The following is a 20,915-nucleotide window of genomic DNA, read 5'->3' as shown; positions in this document are numbered from 1 at the left end:
AGTCCGTCTAGTTTTACTAATGCAAGATGCATTGTTCCTAATATATAATTAAGCTTGAAAGTGTACTTATGAAGCAATTAGATGCAGTATGGCTGTGTAATTTGTTTTATTAATAGTATACAAGACACTATACACACTTGTTTAAAGTGTTACTTAAATAGGAAAGTTGACTAGGAGGTGAGATTCCGGTTATTCAGCATTGTGTACTAAACTTACATTTTTACTAATGCGAGACATATTCTGTTTTTAACCTTTATTTATTCAGACATTTTGACTGAGAACACATTCAGATGCATGGTTGTGTACTATATGTTAACAAACAACATACAACATGTTCTTTTGAACCTTCTATTTAACCAGACAACTTGACCAAGAACACATTCCGTACACGGTCATGTGCAGTGTGGCTGTTTGTCTGTCTCTAACACAAGACATGCTATTTTAAACCCTTAACAGACTGAGGCAAGTGCCTTAGAACAGAACACATTTTTCTTTACGCTGATGGTTTAATGGATTGATGTTGGGATCAAAGGTAAGGGTAGTTATTGATGGCATGCTGTCTTCATCTATGAAATGTGGCCTTGGTGCAGGCTGGAAAGTCCTCCTTGAGGCTTGAGAGTTCTTGTCTGGGTGCCAAACTGACTTCGCAAGCTTGTTTTAGATGCTGTTTGTCTTTCCTGCAGTTGCAAGCACCTTGCAATGGATTTGGGCAATATATCGATATTATATCAATATCATAATATGAGACTACTGTAGATATGGTCTGGGATTTTAGATATTGTGATATCGTGATATGGCATAAGTGTTGTCCTTGTTTTAATCACTTAAGCCATATTGAATACTTCCCAAATGTTTCAGAAATAGCCCATCTACAAATTCACAATTCGCCGTGAGCTTGTAGATCTGCTATCTTTGCTATTAAAAAAAATATATATATATTGTAGCAATACGATACTATCATTACAATATTGAGGTATTTGGTCAAGAATATTGTGAATTGTGTCAATATTACCCAGCCCTATAGCTTATAATGTCTTAAAAAAGACAGTTGTGGCTGATTTTTGCCTTATGCATCTGTGCTTAGGACCAGGTGTCTGGAACCACCACCAACATGCTTCTGAAGAACCTCGAATCCGACACGGAATACACTGTCTCTGTGGTAGCCGTTTACCATGAAATGGAGGGTTTACCTCAGTCCAAGAACGGCAAGACAAGTGAGTACAATAGTAAAGTTTGTGTGTGTGGATTCACAAGAAAAGAAAACCTGACAGCAAAATGGCAATTATTCGACGTTTAAGTGTTGCAATATAATCACCATTATCGTAGATCCTATTGGTGGTGTGAAGAACCTGAAGGTGAAGGACCCAACCATCTCCACTCTGACAGTGAGCTGGGAGCCCGCGGTGGGCAATGTGCGCGAGTACAAGGTCTTCTACGCTGCCAAGCCTGATGGCCCTGAACAGATGGTACGACTTGCACAAGTCTTTAATAATTGTATTTCTTAATGACTTAATGAGGTATACCAGACAGCTTGTAGATCTGCTATTTTCGCCGAATGTTCTCCAATTATGACATTTCAAGAATAGGGTGAGTGGGGCTCATGTGGTTAACTGCGTAACTGTACAAGAAGAAAAGCACAGTCACTGCTCACAATAATCACACCATTACAAAGCAAACTGTAATTTCCCACGGCTGGTGCCAATACCTGTTATATGTTTATAAATATCTCGATAATATATTCGAGAGGCAAAATTTTACTGCATACTAAAACACAAGAGTCGCTGAGTTATTGAGTTTACTGAGTCTTTACTCTTTACTGCCTCGTGCTCGCCCTAAACGAATCATGCCACCACGCTGCTGACAGTGTGTCCCTTAAACTTTTCCGCTGAGGTGACCCAGTAGGGCTCGCCTGACAGCGAGTTCCTGGGTTTGATACGGCCTGTCAGACCATTTGCTGCATATCACTCCCCTACGCTCTCTCTCTCTCTCCACTAGTATATCTAGTCTCTCAAGCCAGACAATTCTTCCACAATCTTTAAATGCTACAGAGAGTTTGTAATCATGCCCCCTAAAATTTCATTTATGTCCACGAAAAACATTTCTTTAAATTGTATACAAGCTACGCCAGTGATTCTCAGTGGATTCCAGGGACTCTCTGGGTTCATTTAGGTGATCTAAATTGACCCTTACAAGTCTGTAACTCTTGACAGTATACAAATGGAACCAAAACGGGTCCATTTGTATACTGTCAGAGTAATGGGAGACCTTGAAATGTAAAAGTTTGAGAACCATTGAGCTACGCGACTGCAAGACAAAACAGAAGTGGGAGGGAGGCGGTCATCGGCTTTTCAACACTTTTCAATGTGCAGACTGCCAACAATGTGTCCCGAGAGGTTACTATCTATCTATTAAAAAAGAGAAGTCCCAAAATATAATAAATAAAATGAAATAAAAATAAACCTTTCTGCTGAACAGGACCAAGTGTCCGCAGGCACCACCACCACCATCCTGAAGAACCTGAATGCCAACACTGTCTACAATGTGTCCGTCGTGCCAATCTACCCAGATGTGGAGGGCATTCGCCAGTCAGAGAAGGGCAAGACAAGTGAGTGGCTCACCACCTGGGGGCTCATATGCTGGGCATCCAGCACCCACAACTAAGGAGTGCAAAAGGTCACAAAGGTCACGGGCCGGTACTGTTGCAACCCAGTATTTCCCAAACATAGGACCATGACCCATTTTGGGTCACAGACCCTTTTTAAAGGTCGTGAGTGTATATCTTTTTTTTTTTACCTTGACAAAACTTTTCAAAATGTTTTATCAAAATGTTTTCAAAGATTTTAGAAAAAAATGTATCTCAATGTAAAAAAAAAAAAGGGGAAAAAATTCAGTGATTAAGAAATAACAAATAATTGCGTCACGTTTTAAGCTTGTAGATCGGCTATTTTGCACTACTTTTTGAAACGGGGCTTAAGTGATTCACAATGCAATTTTTGAAAATCTTAGTTCCGGGGAGACACCAAAGTTTTGGGTCTCGAGCTAAAAAGTTTGGGAACCCCTCTTGATGATGATGTTTTCCTGCCCCGTTTCAGAGCCCCTGGGTGCAGTGAAGAACATGCGGGTGACCGACCCCACCGTCAACTCTCTGAGGGTCCGCTGGGACGCTGCCGAGGGAGATGTGAGGCAGTACAACGTCATCTACGCCCCACTAGCTGGAGGACCCGAAGTCATGGTATTTACCAACGATGTCCTCTGTGTCTATGTTTCTGAGAGAGCCTCTTGATTCATGACAATCCTTTATTACTGAAAGAAAAATCGTAAAAAGATGTTGATCATTTTTTGGCAAAATGTTGTATAGAGTGTTTGTTGCAACAGGGGTCTCCCCGTCTCTCCAGCTCTTTACTAAACAAAACAAACATTTTCAATTGAACCCAATTAGGGGAGAGAACTCATACAAGATACAGGATAAATGAGTGAAGTTGGAAGTGATGAAACGAATAAATGAGCAGACTAAATTGGAACTGGAACACAAGCTGATAAATGGTTTTCATATCACATCCCCCATCGACCCACATTCAAATCCTGTCCTTTGTAGACAATGTGCTGTTGTGACAATGTTATAAAAAAGGTTTACAAAGCACACACATCCAAATGATAAAATACCAAGTGCAGGACAGAAGAACGTGAAAACAGAAAAGTTCAAATGACCACCAAAGGTGAGGTTTCGAACACCAAGTCTGAGGAAGAGCTCGGTGCTCGAAACCTCACCTTTGGTGGTCATTTAATAAAGTGTCCATGGGGGCATGATACAGTATGCAGACTATCTTTCTATTTTGTATAGACAATTTTACAACAAGGCCAACATTTGAAACTGTAGCCACAGGCCAGACTGACAGGAATTTAAACTTCTGTGAGTGTCAAAGATTTACAGTTCATTCATTCTGCCATTTTCTTTTCCTTAGGCTCAGGTCTCTGGGATGTCCACTAACACGGTTCTGAGAGACCTAAAGCCAGACACCGAGTACAAGGTGACAGTGGTGCCTGTTTATCCCGATATGGAGGGCAAGCGCTCGTCTGAAAACGGAAAAACAAGTACGTATGAACAGAATAGCTGTATCGTGATTAGTTTTCACGGACTTACGGAGACATTTGTACACATTTAGAGTTAAAGTAAGACCCAATATTTTACTGTGTATTTACAAACCCATTGACCCCATGGGTCTGGTCATAACTCAGAATGCTGAAACTGACAGGTATCTAACGATTGTATGTCTTTGTCAGAGGCCTTGGGTGGGGTTAAGAATCTGCAGGTCACCGACCCCACAACCAGCTCCTTGAAGGTGCGCTGGGAGCCAGCGGAAGGAAACGTGCGTCAGTACCGTCTCTTCTACGTCCCCGCCTCGGGCGGAGCAGAGGACATGGTGAGACTTCAAACTGTCTTTGTTTACCTCAGAACTCACTGATTAGCCTACTGTTACATCACATGCTTATCCTTTACACTTGAATCATAACTTCCATTTTGTGTTTAACCACTTAAACCCCTATATACTTCACCGTCTGACGAATAGCGAAAATAGCGATCCAAAAGATCCAAGAGTTGTGATGTGAGCTGTTTTTGATTTTTGAACTATCATTAGTTCATTCATGGTGCAAGTACAGTAAGCTTGTAGATCTGCTATTTTCAAACATTATAGTACTTTTACTTTTGGTACTTTAAGTACATTTTGATACCAATACTTTTGTACTTTTACCCAAGTAAATTTTTAATTCCAGACTTTTGCTTGTAACAGAGTATTTCTACATTGCAGTATTGATACTTTTACTTAAGTAAAACATTTGAGTACTTTTTCCACCATTGTGATACAGTATGGATGCCGTATACCAAAATATTTCTTTGTTAACAGGAGCAAGTGTCTGGTGGTACCACCACGACCATCCTGAGGAACCTGCTGTCAGACACTCCGTACACCGTAACCGTTGTCCCCGTCTACCCAGAGGGAGAGGGCATGCGTCAGTCAGAGAATGGGAAGACACGTAAGTCATGAGCTCTGTCTTTCCTGTCTGTCCCTGTGCATCTGTGTGCACTGTGTTGCTATGTTAGGTACACTGTATGTGAGGTCTTCTGTCTGTGGCTCATGTCTGCCAATAGTTACTGTAAAAGTGTCAATATAAAAAAAATAATTTAAATATGATTTTGATACTTTGCTGGACTGAAGCAACTGACACGAGCTTGCCATTCTCTCATGCCTTTATAGTAAATGTGCTATTTTCAGATGGTTCCATTCTGTAACTCCTGCAGTGTACTGAGCTGCTTCTGTCCTGCCAAAAGTATTACTGGTGCAGTCATGGATGGCACAGTATTTTGTTCTGTAGCTTTTAGTGGTATAACTTTTGTAGATATCAGACATAAATCCTTCAATATTTTTAATCCACTTATTACAGACCAGTTGCTTGACATACAGGTATAGGTGTGTTGCACCCTTTGATGAGCAATTATCCCTCCTCATCCCATAAAGAGACGTTGAGGTCTACAGTGTAAATGTTGCTATAAACTCATCACTAGAGCACTGACCCAGCAGCCAGATATGATCTTTTCCTATACACACAATAGCGTAAATGGAAATGGTGTGTATTTCATGTTGATGGAACCAAAGTGGAACTTGTATCTCACCAGATGAATTTAATTCCAAATCAAAATAGTCACCATATCCAAAAAGAAACTCTTCATAAACACCTAAAATTCAATGATAAACCCTAAGTAATTTTTCTTCCCCAAAATGGCCACGTGGTATTTTGGGAATGAACTCTTCCATTGTTGTTTGCCATGTCTTTTAGGCTTCACATCTTATTTTGTGAATTAGATTTGTTCCTGCCCAAATGGCTTGCCATGCCCAGTCAGCAGAACTTGATTCCAAAGCAGTAATTAGAGCTGTGGTTCCGAGCTCATGGTGCTTAATGATGCCACAAAAGGCTCCACAACTCCAGTGGAGCAAATATCGAAAGCTGCTAAAGGGATTTTTTTTTTTTTTTTTACTATAAAGGCTCAGCTGATTTACTGCAGGTCGTATCTGGATGAGATGTTCTTTGATAGCAACCCAAATATGAGGAATGTTATGTTTGTCCCTGACTGATCTACCAAAAGATTGGTTGATTGGTTGCGTGAACGGATTTTAAAGCATTCCCAAGTCAAGGCCACAAAATCACGAGTTCCACTAGCAGATTAGTCTGGCCCGCTCGATTGGATTTCGCTGCCCCCAAAGTTGTGGGGCACCAATCAGGGCCCAGTATGCAAGGGGGGCGGGTTTATCATTTATCTTTTCTTTTTTTTTATACGCTCCTTGGAAATGCAGGTTCCACACTGAGATTCCAGACTAATATCTACGCAGTGATATTAGTCTGGCCATGCCAGGCTAGAGTTCCACCAACCTGTTCTGTTATAGTCAAATATATACTCACTCCATCTCCGTCCAACATATTTACAGTAGTGCAATTAAAGTTCTTTGAATTAGCAGTAAGTGACTCCAGTCATCCAAGAAGCTTATCACAACCTCACTACCATACAAAGGAAGTATACAAAGGCAGCATTGGCCTAAATGTTTGTCTTTTCTGTCTTTGTGAAGCTTACTCATTTTCTGGTAGTTTCTTGCTCTCTGTGTGTCTCCAACGCATTAATATAGTCTGGTCTGACATAGCACTCACTATGGATCCAGGTTGGACTGGGTGCGATATCACAGGCTGAACGCCAATCACAGCCTCACTAAACGCATGCATTAGTCAATGAGGAGGTGACTGGCTTCTTTGTTTTCGCCATGGTGCGTTTGATTATTATTACTGATTATTACCTGAATGAGATTGTGGCGTGTGCTTCATTAGCATATGCATAGATCCTGGTATACTAAATGAAGGCAAAGATAGATCCTGTAGGGATGTTTTGGAGGGAGAAAAATACTTGACATGTACATTTAGTGTTCAGTGTCAAAGGTAATGACAAGGCTTCCTTTTTGTTATTAATTGAAAAATGAGATTATGAAATGCCTCTAAATTCCTGCCTCTAGATCACCAGTACTTCTTCTGTAACAGGAGATCAACTTTGAAGTATGTCATCATTTCTTTCAGTGCTCAGGTAGTTAGAGCAGCATACCAATAGACACAAGGGACAGACTCCACCTCCCTGTTAGTAAAGTGATTATACTTTTAGGGTTTTTTTCTCTCATGAAGGAGGCAGCTAGGTCTGCTACTACCTACAACATCTCTTTTATTGGGCTGAGACGCTGAACACCAGGGAAATATGCACATCTGTTTCGGTTTAAAAGGGAAGTTAAGAGTCTTTTTTTTGCATAAAGCCAAAACTGTGCTACTTCTCTCTACGTGTTCTCCACATAGATGCTATAAAATGACTTTCCTGCAGGAGACTTTTGCTGCTGTCAGCGTTTGAGCTTCTCCCCCAGTTTAATCATGGATAACCACTTAACGCCATGTCATTCGTTGCATGACAAATAGCGAAAATAGCCGCTCTTCTACAAGCTCACAACATGTCACATTGTGACACGTTCGTGGCAATGTGAGCTTGTTGATCTGCTATTTTGGAAAATGTTTACCTATTTTTTCCACATTTTTGCCTGCATGTCCAAAGTATTAGCCACATCAGGTTAAGGTTTTCAAACCTATATAATTGATTATCAAATATTTAAAAAATAAGTTCAAAAGCTGTCAGTGTGATGTTGCATTGTTTTTGTTTGCAACAGTAAACCAGCTGGCTTTTTGAATTTTCGAACTTTTCTACACAGTTCATCTTGGAGCAGCGGTAGCTCACAGTAAATAAAAGTGGGACTCCTTTGCTGGCTGTATCTGTTGGACAGTTGCTCACGTTTCATCATTTGCTTGTGAAATGTGGCTCCTTTTTTTACTTTAGCCATGCACATGAACCTGTGACTTTATATAGGCAACTGTACCTGCTGCTATTTCATCTGCTGGATATGTGTTGTACCTGTACACGAAGCATTTCTGCCTTCCGTAGCGCTATTTATCTTTATTTGCTATTTTTTTTAATAATGCTTACAGTATGTAGATTGGACATTGGATATTTGAATTGACCATGCTTTCCTGTTATTTGACTTGTTCTGTGTTCCTTTCTTCTCAATTTTCTCTTTCCCTATTCTAACACTTCCTGTCACTGCAAATGTTGAGAGCTTTTACACCTGCAATCATGTGATGTGACGATCAAGTTCATTCTTGATTATTCCTGGCGGGCACTTTCTCCCCTCTGACTGTGACTTTGACCTTTTCAGTTCCACGCACACCGCCCAAGAACATCCAGGTGTACAACCCCACCACCAACAGCCTGAACGTCCGCTGGGAGCCTGCCACCGGCCAGGTGCAGCAGTACCGCGTCTCCTACCAGCCAGCGACGGGAGTCAAGCCCACAGAGTCTGTGAGTCACTCAGTTGCCCTCCGTCTCCCCTTCTCTCTCTCTCTCTCTCTCTCTCTCTCTCTCTCTCTCTCTCTCACTGTTAAAACACACAGGTTGTTATTAGAGATAGAATGTGCCCTCAGGATGTGGGGGAGTCCCTCCCTGGATGCTCGCACTCTCCCTAACCCTCAGATGGAGATAAGCAGGACGTTTTTGGACTGTGCACAGAATGATATTGGCACCGTCCTACAGCATAGCACTGAGCTGCAACTTTGGTGAAACTGATGTCTAAATTATGGCAAGAGAATTGAACCACTTTCAACCTGGTGTTCGTATTTTGGGCATGTTATTTTAGGCTAAAACACTTCAACATTTTCAAAATTAATTTGTCCAAAAATGTCTAAATGTAAAAAAGAAATAGTGAAAATAGCAGATCTACAAGCTTACAACATGCTGTGATGCAAGACATTGTGAGCTTGTAGATCAGCATTTTTCCCTATTCGCCTATTCGTGTCGACGAAGGAAAGAATCCCTATTCTCTCGTTTTTACTCACGAAGGACTGGAAATGGCGTGAGACCACTGAAGGGAAAGTCAAAGTGTATTGGGGCATTCTCATTGCTGGCGTGCAAAGTGTGAGTGTGCAGAGTGTTAGGAACACTTCACTAGCACCGAGTTGCACAATCTTTGGTACAAGTCCATGCCTCGCTTTTCTCGTGGCTTCAGAACACTGCTTGAACCTGTCCTGCAGGTTTGTTTGTACAAAAACAAACATGGATTTAATCCGTGGAATCAGTGAGAGATTACAGACGGGTTCACCTGGTCAGTCGATGGTGTTCCATGGGTACGGTCCAAGCATATATTATGCATGAATAGTCTAAATATAAATGCACAGCGTTCTCCTGGGCCTCACAGATGTTAAGCACGGCGGTAATCACGTTGATGTGCTTAAACGATGGAAATCCTGACTTGTCAGCTTTTTGTGTCTCTGGGATCAGCATTGATTTCACGCATGGATGCACATCTCTGGATCTCAGGGGGGAAGCGAGCAGGGCGAATTTCCCCACCAATCATTGTGACTGGAGTTTGGAAAATGTGCTCACCACACACACGCACACACATCTGTGACAGGCATCAGCGAAAAGTTCCTATGTTTTGAAGTTTTGAGGCCACGGGCCCCGTAATATGAAGCTAATGAGCCAGTTTTTGTGATTAGGCTCGTCTTTGATGCAGCTGTGTATCGCTAGGCACCGTAGAGTTCAGTATCCCCCCTAGTCACCGTTTCCTATATTTGTTTTCTCTCGCGATGGATGGATTTTATCTTCTCTACCTTTTGTTGTCCGGTCATCCGTTTTTCATCAGAGGAATGTTGGCAGTTCCATTTCTCTCTAGATGTTTCTTTTTCCATCCCTGATAGTAAAGCTGTGAGGGAGACAGAAAGCAAGAGAAAGTTTCCGGTGGGGTTTGATATTCGGCCATGATGGTACAGTCAGTGTATGTGGCTCCACAGGATGCCTTAAACCATACTCTCTCACTTAGGGCTGCAACTATTGATTCTTTTCTCAGTGATAATTCAATCGATTACTTTTGTATTAATCAAATAATGTTGAAGCGTGATTTGTTTGATAAATTCAAATTTATTTTATTTTTTTAAATTATCGATTGAATAAATCAGTTAAAATAACCGTAACCGCACCCCTAATCTGCACTCCTATTCCTCACACCCCTTAATTTATAACCCATAGTATGACGATGTTGCTTGCCGAAAAGAACAGATTTTCAAGCTAACGTGTTGCAGGAAAAAAAAGCAAGCAACACCGTCATGTAATGTATGAATTGAGCTTTGCTACAGTCTTCTGAGAGATGAGATTAAAGCTGAGAGCAAAACACTGTACGGGAGACACAGGAGAGAAGGCAATGATGGGATTTAATCCCTAGGATTTTATCCCATTCTTTCCCATTGTATACATACAGAAATCAGTCAGTCAAAGCCTGTTTACAAACCTACAGTACCCAGCACTACACAAGTCCAAAAACCAACAAGTGCCTAAGAGAGAAGCCGACCACAGTTCAACAAGCAGATGCTTTTCCCATGACGTAAGGGCCCTGGTGTTATGGGCCACATTGTCTAAAAGCACAGGACAGAAGATGGACATGGTAATCCCGGTGATAAAAGACAAAAAACAAACGTGTTGTTTGTTAGAACGCGCGGTGAGCTACGTGCCGAGACATGCTCGATCAAACACCCCTCACATGGCGTCGATGACATCCCCACACAAACAGTGACGCGCGCGCACTCACCAGCCGCAGCGTAACACTAACTGTTTATCAGTCAGCCTCCCCTCGCTGAATGAATGATTTGTTTGGTGGTCTATGGCCAAACCTCGCGCGGCTTTGTTAGTATTCAGAGGCTAGTCTTTTGGCAACGACGAACCCGGGGAGATGACAGAGAGCACGGCGGGATTAGCAGTGAGGTCATTATGTACATTACTGCCGCAGGTTTCATCTGTACCGTAATGCACGAAGGGTTTCGTATGCATCGGTAAATAGGTCAACTTTAAAAAGCACTACAGGTGGTGATTTCACAGCATTATTGTGAGCAAATACTGTAACAAAAGTGTACGCTGTAAGAACTTCATGAAAATATTACTGATAAATAAAGACATGTACACTGACTGTACACGTTGACGTTAGAGCTCACTCTGTCTATGCGTCCTGTTAGGTTCTGGTTCCTGGAAGTATCAACAATGCCTTCCTGGACAACCTGATCCCAGACACACCCTACTCTGTTAAAGTAACTGCTCTGTATGCTGATGGAGAGGGAGAGCCTGCCGCTGATGACGGCAAAACACGTAAGAGATTGCGACTGTGCACGCACGTGCGTGCATGTGCATATTTGTTTATACGTTTGTGTGCATGTGGCTGATTAGTGTGCTATCTAAACCAGAGTTACCTCACTGAGTCAGAGCAATTTGACTCTTTGACAATGTGTACAGTCATACGACCCGGGTCTACATGCAGTATACAGTATGTTGAGTCATTGCAACTATAAGCACATTCTGTAAGCTGCAAGAGATGTCCATGTTTCTGTCCAACAAGTCATTTGACATTGTGTTGCGTCAGTCATGCCGCTATCAGAAAACAATCTCACAGTGGGTTGTGTTAGATCTCACTTGTTTACAGTGCAGTTTTGCTTGTTCAGAATTGCCTTGGAATCAGAGACAGTGCAGTATCCATAAACAAGGCAGATTACTCCACTTGTTCCAACATATTGATTCAAGAGATGTCTTGATCCACATGAAAATTCATGGGAAACTGGACATTTTATGCAAAAATGTTTACTAAAGCACGCATATCTAAACGATAAAATCCCAGGTGCTGGACAGAAGAATGGGTGAAAACAAAAAAATTGAGACTGCACTCTGGATCACACTGCTCCCAAGGATATTTACTCCATAGCCACCAAGGTGACATTTCGAGCGTCTAGGAGCGTCTGAGGAAGAGTTAGACGCTCAAAACATTATCTTGGTGGTAATAGAATAAATATACAATAGAATAAATCCATTCAGTTTTTCTGTTTAAACTGTAAATATTACCCACACAACTAGCATACGTTTTCAATCAAGATACAAGTTTAATACTACTACAAGATAAATGTCTTACTAAATACTACTTGATACTAAATGACTTGTTAAGATGAAAAGATTTAGCAGTTTGCATGGACACACACACACATCACATCACATGCGTCCAATCATGTATCAGTTACAAGCCTTCATGAGAGATGTCCTTGTTCCAGTGCCCCGCGCTGGCCCTAGGAACCTGCGTGTGTTCGATGCCACTACCAGCACCCTGACCATTGGCTGGGACCACGCTGAGGGTCCTGTCACGCAGTACCGGATCGCCTACGCCCCCATGACTGGAGACCCCATCACTGAATATGTGAGTGCACAAATCGTGACAACTGTTCCTCCCACCATTTGAAAACAGTGACACCACCGTGCTCTCACAAAAAGATTGATTGCACTAAAGGTCAGAACACCTAAAAACATCCAACGATTATTGTTGACAAAATAAGAGAACAGACTACTAGTCCAGTTATTCTTCGACCATTTGCCATCCATCATTTGAAAAAAGCAACGCACACTCTTACTAGAATGATGATTGATGGCACTGCATTAAAACTAATTATAGGACTTGTAAGGGACAGTAGATCATTTAAGTCTGTTGGAAAAACCTAGGGATGGGATTATCTTTTTTTTCAAGTATGTGAAGAATTCACCTGAGGGTGCACTCATGACATATACTGTGACACTAACATACAGCTAATAAACCCCTTTCCTTAAAACATACGAAGAATTTTGTTTCAAAATGAGATGTCCATCATAACTCTACTGTATCTCTAACCAATAATGATACACTTTGAAGGATATAGGCACTGTAAATAAGTCCATGACCTTCAAGGAACCCTTCTTCAGGATTGTAGAGAGACTGTAGATAATGAGGCTCTCAAAGGGGGATGAAACCCGGCCTAGGCTGATCTTATAGTTTCAGGTTAAAACGTGGCAGGCTGTTTAATGTTGACCTTATACTACACCATGATCTAATCAAATTAATACTGTGTGAGATTTAGGTTGATTATTGCCTGTGCTTGCACATTGGTACACCCATGGCTCTGGTCACACCTAAATCAAACACACCCTTTATTAAGCTGTAGCTGCAGCTGCGTTACTTACTGGCCTGCCATGTTTTTACCTTGCATCTGTTGATAACCTGGAAATATAGCTGGAAAACGAACTACAAAATCAGCCTCAGGTTCCATGCCCCTTTAAAGCATTGCGTTCTCCCGACCAGATGTACAGTATCTTGGACATCTTCAATTAAAATTGCTAAACATTTCACAAAACGTAACGATTTGATTGACCAACAAATGTCACAATTGTAACATCCGGATTTGATTGGCCAACATTTGTGTGACGTACTGTACAGTAGTGCTCTGACCAGCTGTCCTAGATTTTTAGTACTGGACATTTTAGTACTGTAAATGGCCTTCAGGCACTCTCTTCCATCCATCGTGTTGCAAATAAAGCATGTAGCAAAATTCTAATTTTCAGCTTTCTCTTGACTCGTTTAGATTAATGGCCAATTGCCATGCCTCGTTAAAGGCAAAGAGCGATCAAAACTCTCATTGGGGACTGTTTGAATGTTATTAATGTGCTTAGATAACGAGTTGGACCAACAGCGAGAGGCGCGACAGCTCAGCTGTGCTCCCTCTCTGCTCGTTAGCAAGACACCTGTTGTGTGTGTGTGTGTGTGTGTGTGTGTGTGTGTGTGTGTGTGTGTGTGTGTGTGTGTGTGTGTGTGTGTCAGATAGTGTGTGTGTGTGTGTGTGTGTGTCAGATAATTGAAGCCAAGGGAAGGGCGATGAAAGGATTCTTCGTAATGGAGATTCACAGCATGTCCGCAAGAGATTTATATTAACAGTCTGGGAAACGTATTATTTATTAGTACATAACTGTTATGATTAGCAGCTGTGACTTACACTTTTTTTTTAGTAGTTTGCAGAGGCATTAATTATAGATAGATTGATGGATTGATGGACGGCTACGTACGTATTTTATTATTCCCAGGGAGACTTTGGGAGCATAGTATTCTGAATCTATCCCTTAAAGCCATCCACTTGTAGATGTAAACTTCATCTGTCTTTGCTTTTTCCCCTCAGACTGTGGTTACAGGGAACAGAAACAATGCCATGCTGCTGAACCTGCTCCCAGACACTCCGTACAACATCACTGTGCAAGCCATCTACGCTGAAGGGCCGGGAGGAACACTCAATGGAAACGGCCGCACAGGTACACTTAACCCATTAATACCTGGAACGCATCTGTGTCACTTTAGATTTCTTTGGCTATTCAAAAATAGCAGATCTACAAGCTCATAGCGCGGCACCGAGTGCCGCGCTACGAGCTTGCAGATCTGCTATTTTTGAAAAATCTCGAAAAAATATATTTTTAGGATTTAGGATGTTAGGATTTAGATTTTTTTTAAAGAATCGCCTCAGGTCTTAATGGGTTAAAAAAATACAATACAAGGGTTATTTGGGGATTCGTCATAACCTTGACGTCTAAGGTCCAACATTTAATGTTTTTTTGGAAGTCAAGTGCAGGCCTATTATGTTGGTCTAAATGAGTTTAGGTACATTAAGTATGACCTTCTGGTTTCAGCATACTATTACCATCAACACCGTAAGGGTTTTTATACGTAGTTGCGTTACAGTGATGTGCACCCAAAATAGCCATTCTACAAGCAAACACAACACACAACCACGTATAATCTTGCATTACTGCAGGGTGGGTTAGAAACTAAGATATTGAGAGAAACTATTACTCCAACCAAATACAACACCAAGACCAGCAGTCCTGAAGAAGACAAGAATGTTTTCAGTGGAAAAGAAAAACCTCTCACAATAGATTTACAGTGTACTCCATCAGAGCCAACATATTTCAGTTCAAACAGCTTCTGGCGTCGAGAACTCAGGAGTAGACCAACTCAGAAGAGCTTTCAGTGGCTGGAGAGCATTAGCCTGAGATACACAAACAATGGAGAGTCTTTCTCTTCTGGCGCTGGGCTAGGGACTGTTGTGCCAGGCTCCATGGACGGGCAGAATGCCATAGCTGCTACCTACAGTACAGTACACTGCCCAGCTCCCTGGGCAACACCACGCAAAAGTAAATCCAATCTAAACACATGTATCCCTCATAGTGTCATTCATAAACAGCAGCAGTGGATGTTGACTGGCTGCCAGGGAGACGCTGCGTTATGAAAATATTCACAAGTAATTTCACTATGTATTGTATAGGGTTAAAGTCTTGTTTTAGATTATTTATTTATTTTTGAAAGAAAAAAGATTATATAAAAATAACTGTGGAAAGATGATCTCACTTGTTTCTAGCACAGCGTTAAGAATTGTCTTTAAAGAGTTTCAGTTGCGTTGGAACTAAGGGAATTATTTAGCAAAATGGGGGAATAAGATTTAAAGACTTTATTTGCAAACAGAATGACAGATATCTTTGCAGTCTTGTCTAGTGGGTTTTGCCACTGGGTGCTAAGCTGTTAATGGAGGGGGGTCACCCCTAGTTTCCTGCTCATTGGTGAGGCTAATTGCCTTGACTGATTATGTGTTGACATGCATCTGGGTTGCCTCGCTTACAGTGGGCCTGTTGGAACCCAGAGGCCTGCGCGTCTCGGACGAATGGTACACCCGCTTCCGCGTGGCCTGGGACCCCGTGCCGGCGCCCGTTCTTGGATACAAACTGGTCTATTCCCCAGAGGGTGAGCTGACTTCATACGAATCTGAAAATAAACGTGGCTATTCTCCCTGGATATTGTGGCGACAACCTGTTATACCTGTACAATTATAAGTAATCCGGATGTATGCCTCCTTTCTTTTCTTTCGTGTGGTCCTTGCAGGCAAGGATGAACCCCGGGATGTGTTTGTGGGTGACGTGACCTCTTACACCATCCAGAACCTCAATCCCGGAACCACCTATGACGTGCAAGTGTTTGCGCAGTACACTGGAGGCACCAGCAAGGCACTCGTTGGGAAAGGAACAACACGTATGTGCAGTGCAGTATACCTTCAACTGGCTTTCTATTTCATCCCCGGGATTCATAGAAACCGGTGTTACATTCTTTATAACCATTTTTAGCCCTATTTTATACTTGGTCGTACGCACAGCAAAAATAGACAATCTACGAGCTCACAACACATTGCATTGCGAGCTTGTCGATCTGCATTTTGTTACATCCCTATTGGCCACAGCCACAATAGGGATGCCAGGTTTGGTAAAGTGGTAAAGAGTGCCTTCCTCTGCACTCTAAAATCCTCAGAGTTCAGTTAACTCCAAGATGGTACAAATGTAACCAAAAGGACCCTTAATGGAATTTGTACACTCTTGTTGTTGCGAATGGAATTAACACTGAGGATTTGACTGTGCATGCTTACTCTCCCAACTATAAATAACATGAAAAGAATATGGTTTGAATTTAATGTAGACAATTATTGGTCACAGTAATCGTGCCAGACATCATGTCATACGCAGGAACAGTGCACAAATACAGTAACAAAACACAGCCATCAACATATTCTCTGTGTGGTCCTTGAAGGTGTTCCAGAGGGTCCCCAGCAACATTTTGTTATTTATTAATAATAGCATGAAAATGGTTTGAACCACTTTGACACAATTTTATACATTGGCTATCATATTGTCAAAATAGCAGATTTCAAGGCATGAAGCGCTGGAGCATCACAGACATTTGAATGCCTTTTTATTTACAAGGTGATAGATACCAAAGACTACCGTTTTGATGAAAGGTGCATCTTCGTCAGAGTCATGACTAAAAAGGCAGTTAGTTGTCTGTGACCTGCCGTTAAATGCGTGGTGGAACTACCTCTCTTTTAGCAGATCTACAAGCTTATGTTATACTTATATTTCAAATCGTGAAAAATTGTGATTGATACATATGAAATTGGGGGTCCCTGACAGGAAACTGTTTGAGAACCTGATACTGATATCCAGAGCAGATGAAGTTGATAAATGAACTCTGTGGCGTTCTCTCTCCTGATTGGTTAAAATTGGTATCCCGGTGATGATTATCGAAATATAGAGCTTTAACGTTTAACAAAAAACGAAAAATATATAACTTACACCACCATTAAGCCAGTACAAGCCAGTACAAGTATCCTATTTCTTTCATTTGACTATTTGTCTACAGACATTGTGTCATGGAATAGTCATGACTACGGTAATTGGAATTTAATAGGGCACAATGTGTAGGAATCGTGTTAATCCCCTTTCCTAAGCCTTCCAATTCTCTGTCTACAGTCTTCCTGAATGTGACCAACATTGAAACGGAGAAGGTTGGCGCTGATCGCTTCTGCATCAAATGGTCTCCTCACAGAGCAGCCACTTCCTACCGCATCAGACTGGACCCTCTGAACCGTAAGTTTGTTGTTTCACTATCAAAAGGTTTTATGAATTTAGATCAATATGTGTTCTACCACCAAGTCAAATGCAGTTGTCCTTGTGTGGGCAATGCATTTTCTTTTAATAGAGAAAATAGTAGAGATAACACAACACGATAAGATGAGAGAGAACTCTCTGCTAAACACAACAGATTACGGGTGAGGATAATGGAAGTAAAGACCCTCTTTTGTCTAAAGTGAAGATCACAGGTGCAAAATCAGCCCATCAAGTGCTCAGTATTGATTGAGATCTGAGAAAGAAGGCATTGTTGTCCCAGGGATGCTTGTGATTATTACACAGATGTTTCATGACGTATTTTCTTTAAATAGTAAATAAAGTCCATAGGGCAGCACTGGTTGAAACTTTCAACTAGGATGTACTGCTGGCCTCACTTGGCCACACCCCAATATTGATGCAATAGTACCAGTTTCTTTTCCAGGTGTCTGATTAACCAGGTAGCTTTACGATTGAGGTGTGGCCAGCAGTGCAGCCTAGTTGAAAGTTTCAGTTTGTAGCTTCCAAGTGTATCATCATTAATATCTATGTACTGTACAGATAATTGCATATGAATGCAGAATCTGTAGGCAAGGGACGATATTGTTGTTGTCGGAAGTGTCCTGCAGTTTGTAGTCGAGTAGTACTGATCAATCACTATTGAACAGGCTTTGGTGATGTGGGATTAGTGTCCAAGGCAGGTACACAGTCAGTGTAGAGAGCAAAAGAGGCGGAACGCATTTCCTGAAATATCTCAACTTCAAGTCTGAGGATTTAGCTTGTCATTCGTTTATTTGTCTTTATCTATCCATTCACCAGAGGCTAAATCATCGCCAGACGATAGCCGATGAGAAGTCGAGTAGCCCTAAACCATGTTCAGAAAATCCATATCACACCCTAACAGAGCCACTTAAGCCCTGCTTTCAACAAGGTCGACACACCTCATTTACAGACTCGCTTCCTTTATCTTGGCAGCTATCTGTGTTGTCGTCGTGTGTACGCCCATAGTCACGGTGGTAACCACAAGCAGAGCCAGACGTTTATAGGAGGCGACTTTGTTTGAGGTGATTTGCGCAATGAGAGGCTCTGCAGATGTTCCGAGGGCACGTCTCCAGATGATGTCATTACTGTAGTCAGCGATGCATCAGATCTTCTGCCGACTTCGTGCGCGACCCTTCCCACTGTCCACTGTCTAGACTTTTTTCACAGACAAATGCTTATCCTCGCTCTCCTCCTCCCGTGATTGTTGGTACGCGGCAGGATGCGAGATTTGGCCAGCTTGGAAAGCCCCCCACCATCAAGCTTTTAATTGTCCTTACGTGTAAGAAGATTACATCCTTTTAAATTACCAACAGAGGGGCTTTGAATCCATCTGCTTCGTGTTCGTATACGGATGCGGGGTTAGCAATTAAAGAACAACAACAGGAAGCGGCACATATATATACACTGTGTGTGTATATAGATATAGATATAGATATATATAGATAGTACTGTACTCATTACCCATATGGGCTGCCAGATTCTACTAGCGTGAGACAGAAGTACTCATACCCCTGAGAATCTGGCAACCCCTCTTCTAAGACACAGCAGACAGTGCTCTCCAGTCAACAAATAACTGTTTGTTCTCAAGCTGGAATGCAAACAGTGGTCTGAGATTGGTGCTGAGATGACTGAGTGTAGAGGAGAGTGAGGAGTGAGCGATTCAGCCTTACAAGGCCATGAGCTTCTCTTCATCAATTGTCTCTCCATATTTGACACTGTCATGCAGGGTCAAAGCGTCTTAAAAGCATACAGCATCCTTCCTTTTTTCAGTATTGCCTGACGCCGAGTTGAAATGTTCAGGGATTAACTTCTGTCAACAGAACTAATCCCTTTGTATCTTGTATTTTGATGAGCCACTGTATTAGAATGAACTGGACCCCAAATGGGTGCAACTGGGTTTTTCCCAGAACCATTTAGAGTCCATTAAGTGAATTGGATCGTATCGCGTTGACGTTAAAGTATGTGTTTTGAAACCGTTGCCTCACCGGAGCGCTAGGATCCGGCAGTTCGGCGAGGGGGGATGACATCTCACTCGCCTCCATTTCCTCGCTCTGTTGTGAGTTGTAAGTCTCTACAGCAGCTGTCTCCGCAGTAAACATACTTGCTGTGTTTGTTTGTAGTCATGCACACAGAATAAATAGGAAGTCTGTTTTTGCTATACATCATTCTGAAGTCATGTGTACATGTAAGCATGTCACCAGAGGGGTCAAAGTGGACGGTCAGCACTTTCTAGGCAGGTAGGGGGATCCAGTCTCTTGCTCAACAGCAGTTTCACGGGGATCAAACTTGTTACCATCCGTTCACAGCATGACCTGGTGATTGAGGCTTTGTTCAGACTGTAGACAAATGTGTTACTTTCTACACTGTTATTTGTAAGTGATCAGATTTGTGTATTCAGACATCGTCAGCCTATCTACATTGGTTGCTGTGGTAACATCGTAACAATATTGGTGTGAGCAAAGCTTAACTTATACTCTGTTATACGGCGGTGTTGCTCGCTGAAAATAGCCGACCTACAAGCACACAATGTGTCACATAGCGACACTTGAGCTTGTAGATCAGCTATTTTCAACAAGCAACACCGTCATACGACAAAGTATGAATGAAGCTTCAGTGTCCAAGTGTCACATCTTTGAAATCATATTTGAATCACATTTCAAACCACCTAGGAATGTGGCTAAAATTCAGTTTCCATGTCTCCAAATTTTGAAACAGTCTGAATATATTTGGAATAACCGGATAATCAGTATCTCTGTGTAGTCAACTGTACACATACTGTACAATCTACGGTATGAATCAAGCTACTGTAGTCACCAATGCATTCTCGTGATGAATCTTTCTCCCCTGTCTCCTGCAGCATCCAGTAAAGGCCAGCATGAAATCACCATACCAGCAGGCAACCCCTACTACTGCTTCGAAGGACTTTCCCCAGACGCCCTTTACTCAGCCACTGTTTTTGTTCAGACCCCTAACCTGGAGGGTCCTGGAGTCAGCACCAAGGAGAGGACATGTAAGTGCTGTACTAGAGATCTGTCTCCAGTCTAGGACACCTCTTCTGTCCCAGTCTAGGCCATTGGTTCATAAAGTGGGGGTCCGGGGAGTCGGGACACCCCCAGTAATTCTTGAGGGGGCTCCCCAGTAAAATGAGGAACAATTTAAACGCATTAAAACTAGCGCCCAATGAATTTTTTGGGTTATTCGAATATAGTCAAGGTAAACTTCATTGTGCAAATGGGAACATACAGTGCAATAGAAATGGATAACAAGAGAGGGACACAACAGTTCACAAATAGTAAGATTCATCTAGCCTTTTTACAATGAGTCCTATTTCAAAGCATCATTTAACAGTTTAATTGACACAGGTACAAAGGAGTTTTTAAATCTATTTAAGCCACACTTGGGTACCCTGTACCTTCTACCAGAAGGCATTAGTTCATACTCATCA

General features: G+C 41.9%; 1 protein-coding gene across 3 annotated transcripts in view; it reads left to right on the top strand.

The window, feature by feature from the left end:
* The window catches only part of col12a1b (collagen, type XII, alpha 1b), a 142,302-nt gene that overhangs the window by 78,115 nt on the left and 43,272 nt on the right, over positions 1 to 20,915 (top strand). For all 3 annotated transcript variants that reach the window (XM_080453537.1, XM_080453536.1, XM_080453538.1), the window contains 15 exons: positions 1,085 to 1,214; positions 1,327 to 1,466; positions 2,476 to 2,605; positions 3,093 to 3,232; positions 3,963 to 4,092; positions 4,282 to 4,421; positions 4,905 to 5,034; positions 8,289 to 8,431; positions 11,131 to 11,260; positions 12,208 to 12,350; positions 14,131 to 14,260; positions 15,621 to 15,740; positions 15,879 to 16,025; positions 17,294 to 17,410; positions 20,328 to 20,480. In XM_080453537.1, the coding sequence (XP_080309663.1) occupies positions 1,085 to 1,214; positions 1,327 to 1,466; positions 2,476 to 2,605; positions 3,093 to 3,232; positions 3,963 to 4,092; positions 4,282 to 4,421; positions 4,905 to 5,034; positions 8,289 to 8,431; positions 11,131 to 11,260; positions 12,208 to 12,350; positions 14,131 to 14,260; positions 15,621 to 15,740; positions 15,879 to 16,025; positions 17,294 to 17,410; positions 20,328 to 20,480 (2,023 nt within the window). The remainder of the gene's footprint in view (positions 1 to 1,084; positions 1,215 to 1,326; positions 1,467 to 2,475; positions 2,606 to 3,092; positions 3,233 to 3,962; positions 4,093 to 4,281; positions 4,422 to 4,904; positions 5,035 to 8,288; positions 8,432 to 11,130; positions 11,261 to 12,207; positions 12,351 to 14,130; positions 14,261 to 15,620; positions 15,741 to 15,878; positions 16,026 to 17,293; positions 17,411 to 20,327; positions 20,481 to 20,915) is intronic.

Source organism: Gymnoscopelus braueri (assembly GCF_963280865.1).
Source record: "Gymnoscopelus braueri genome assembly, chromosome: 16".
NCBI lineage: Eukaryota > Metazoa > Chordata > Actinopteri > Myctophiformes > Myctophidae > Gymnoscopelus > Gymnoscopelus braueri.
This window is presented reverse-complemented; position numbering and strand designations above follow the sequence as displayed.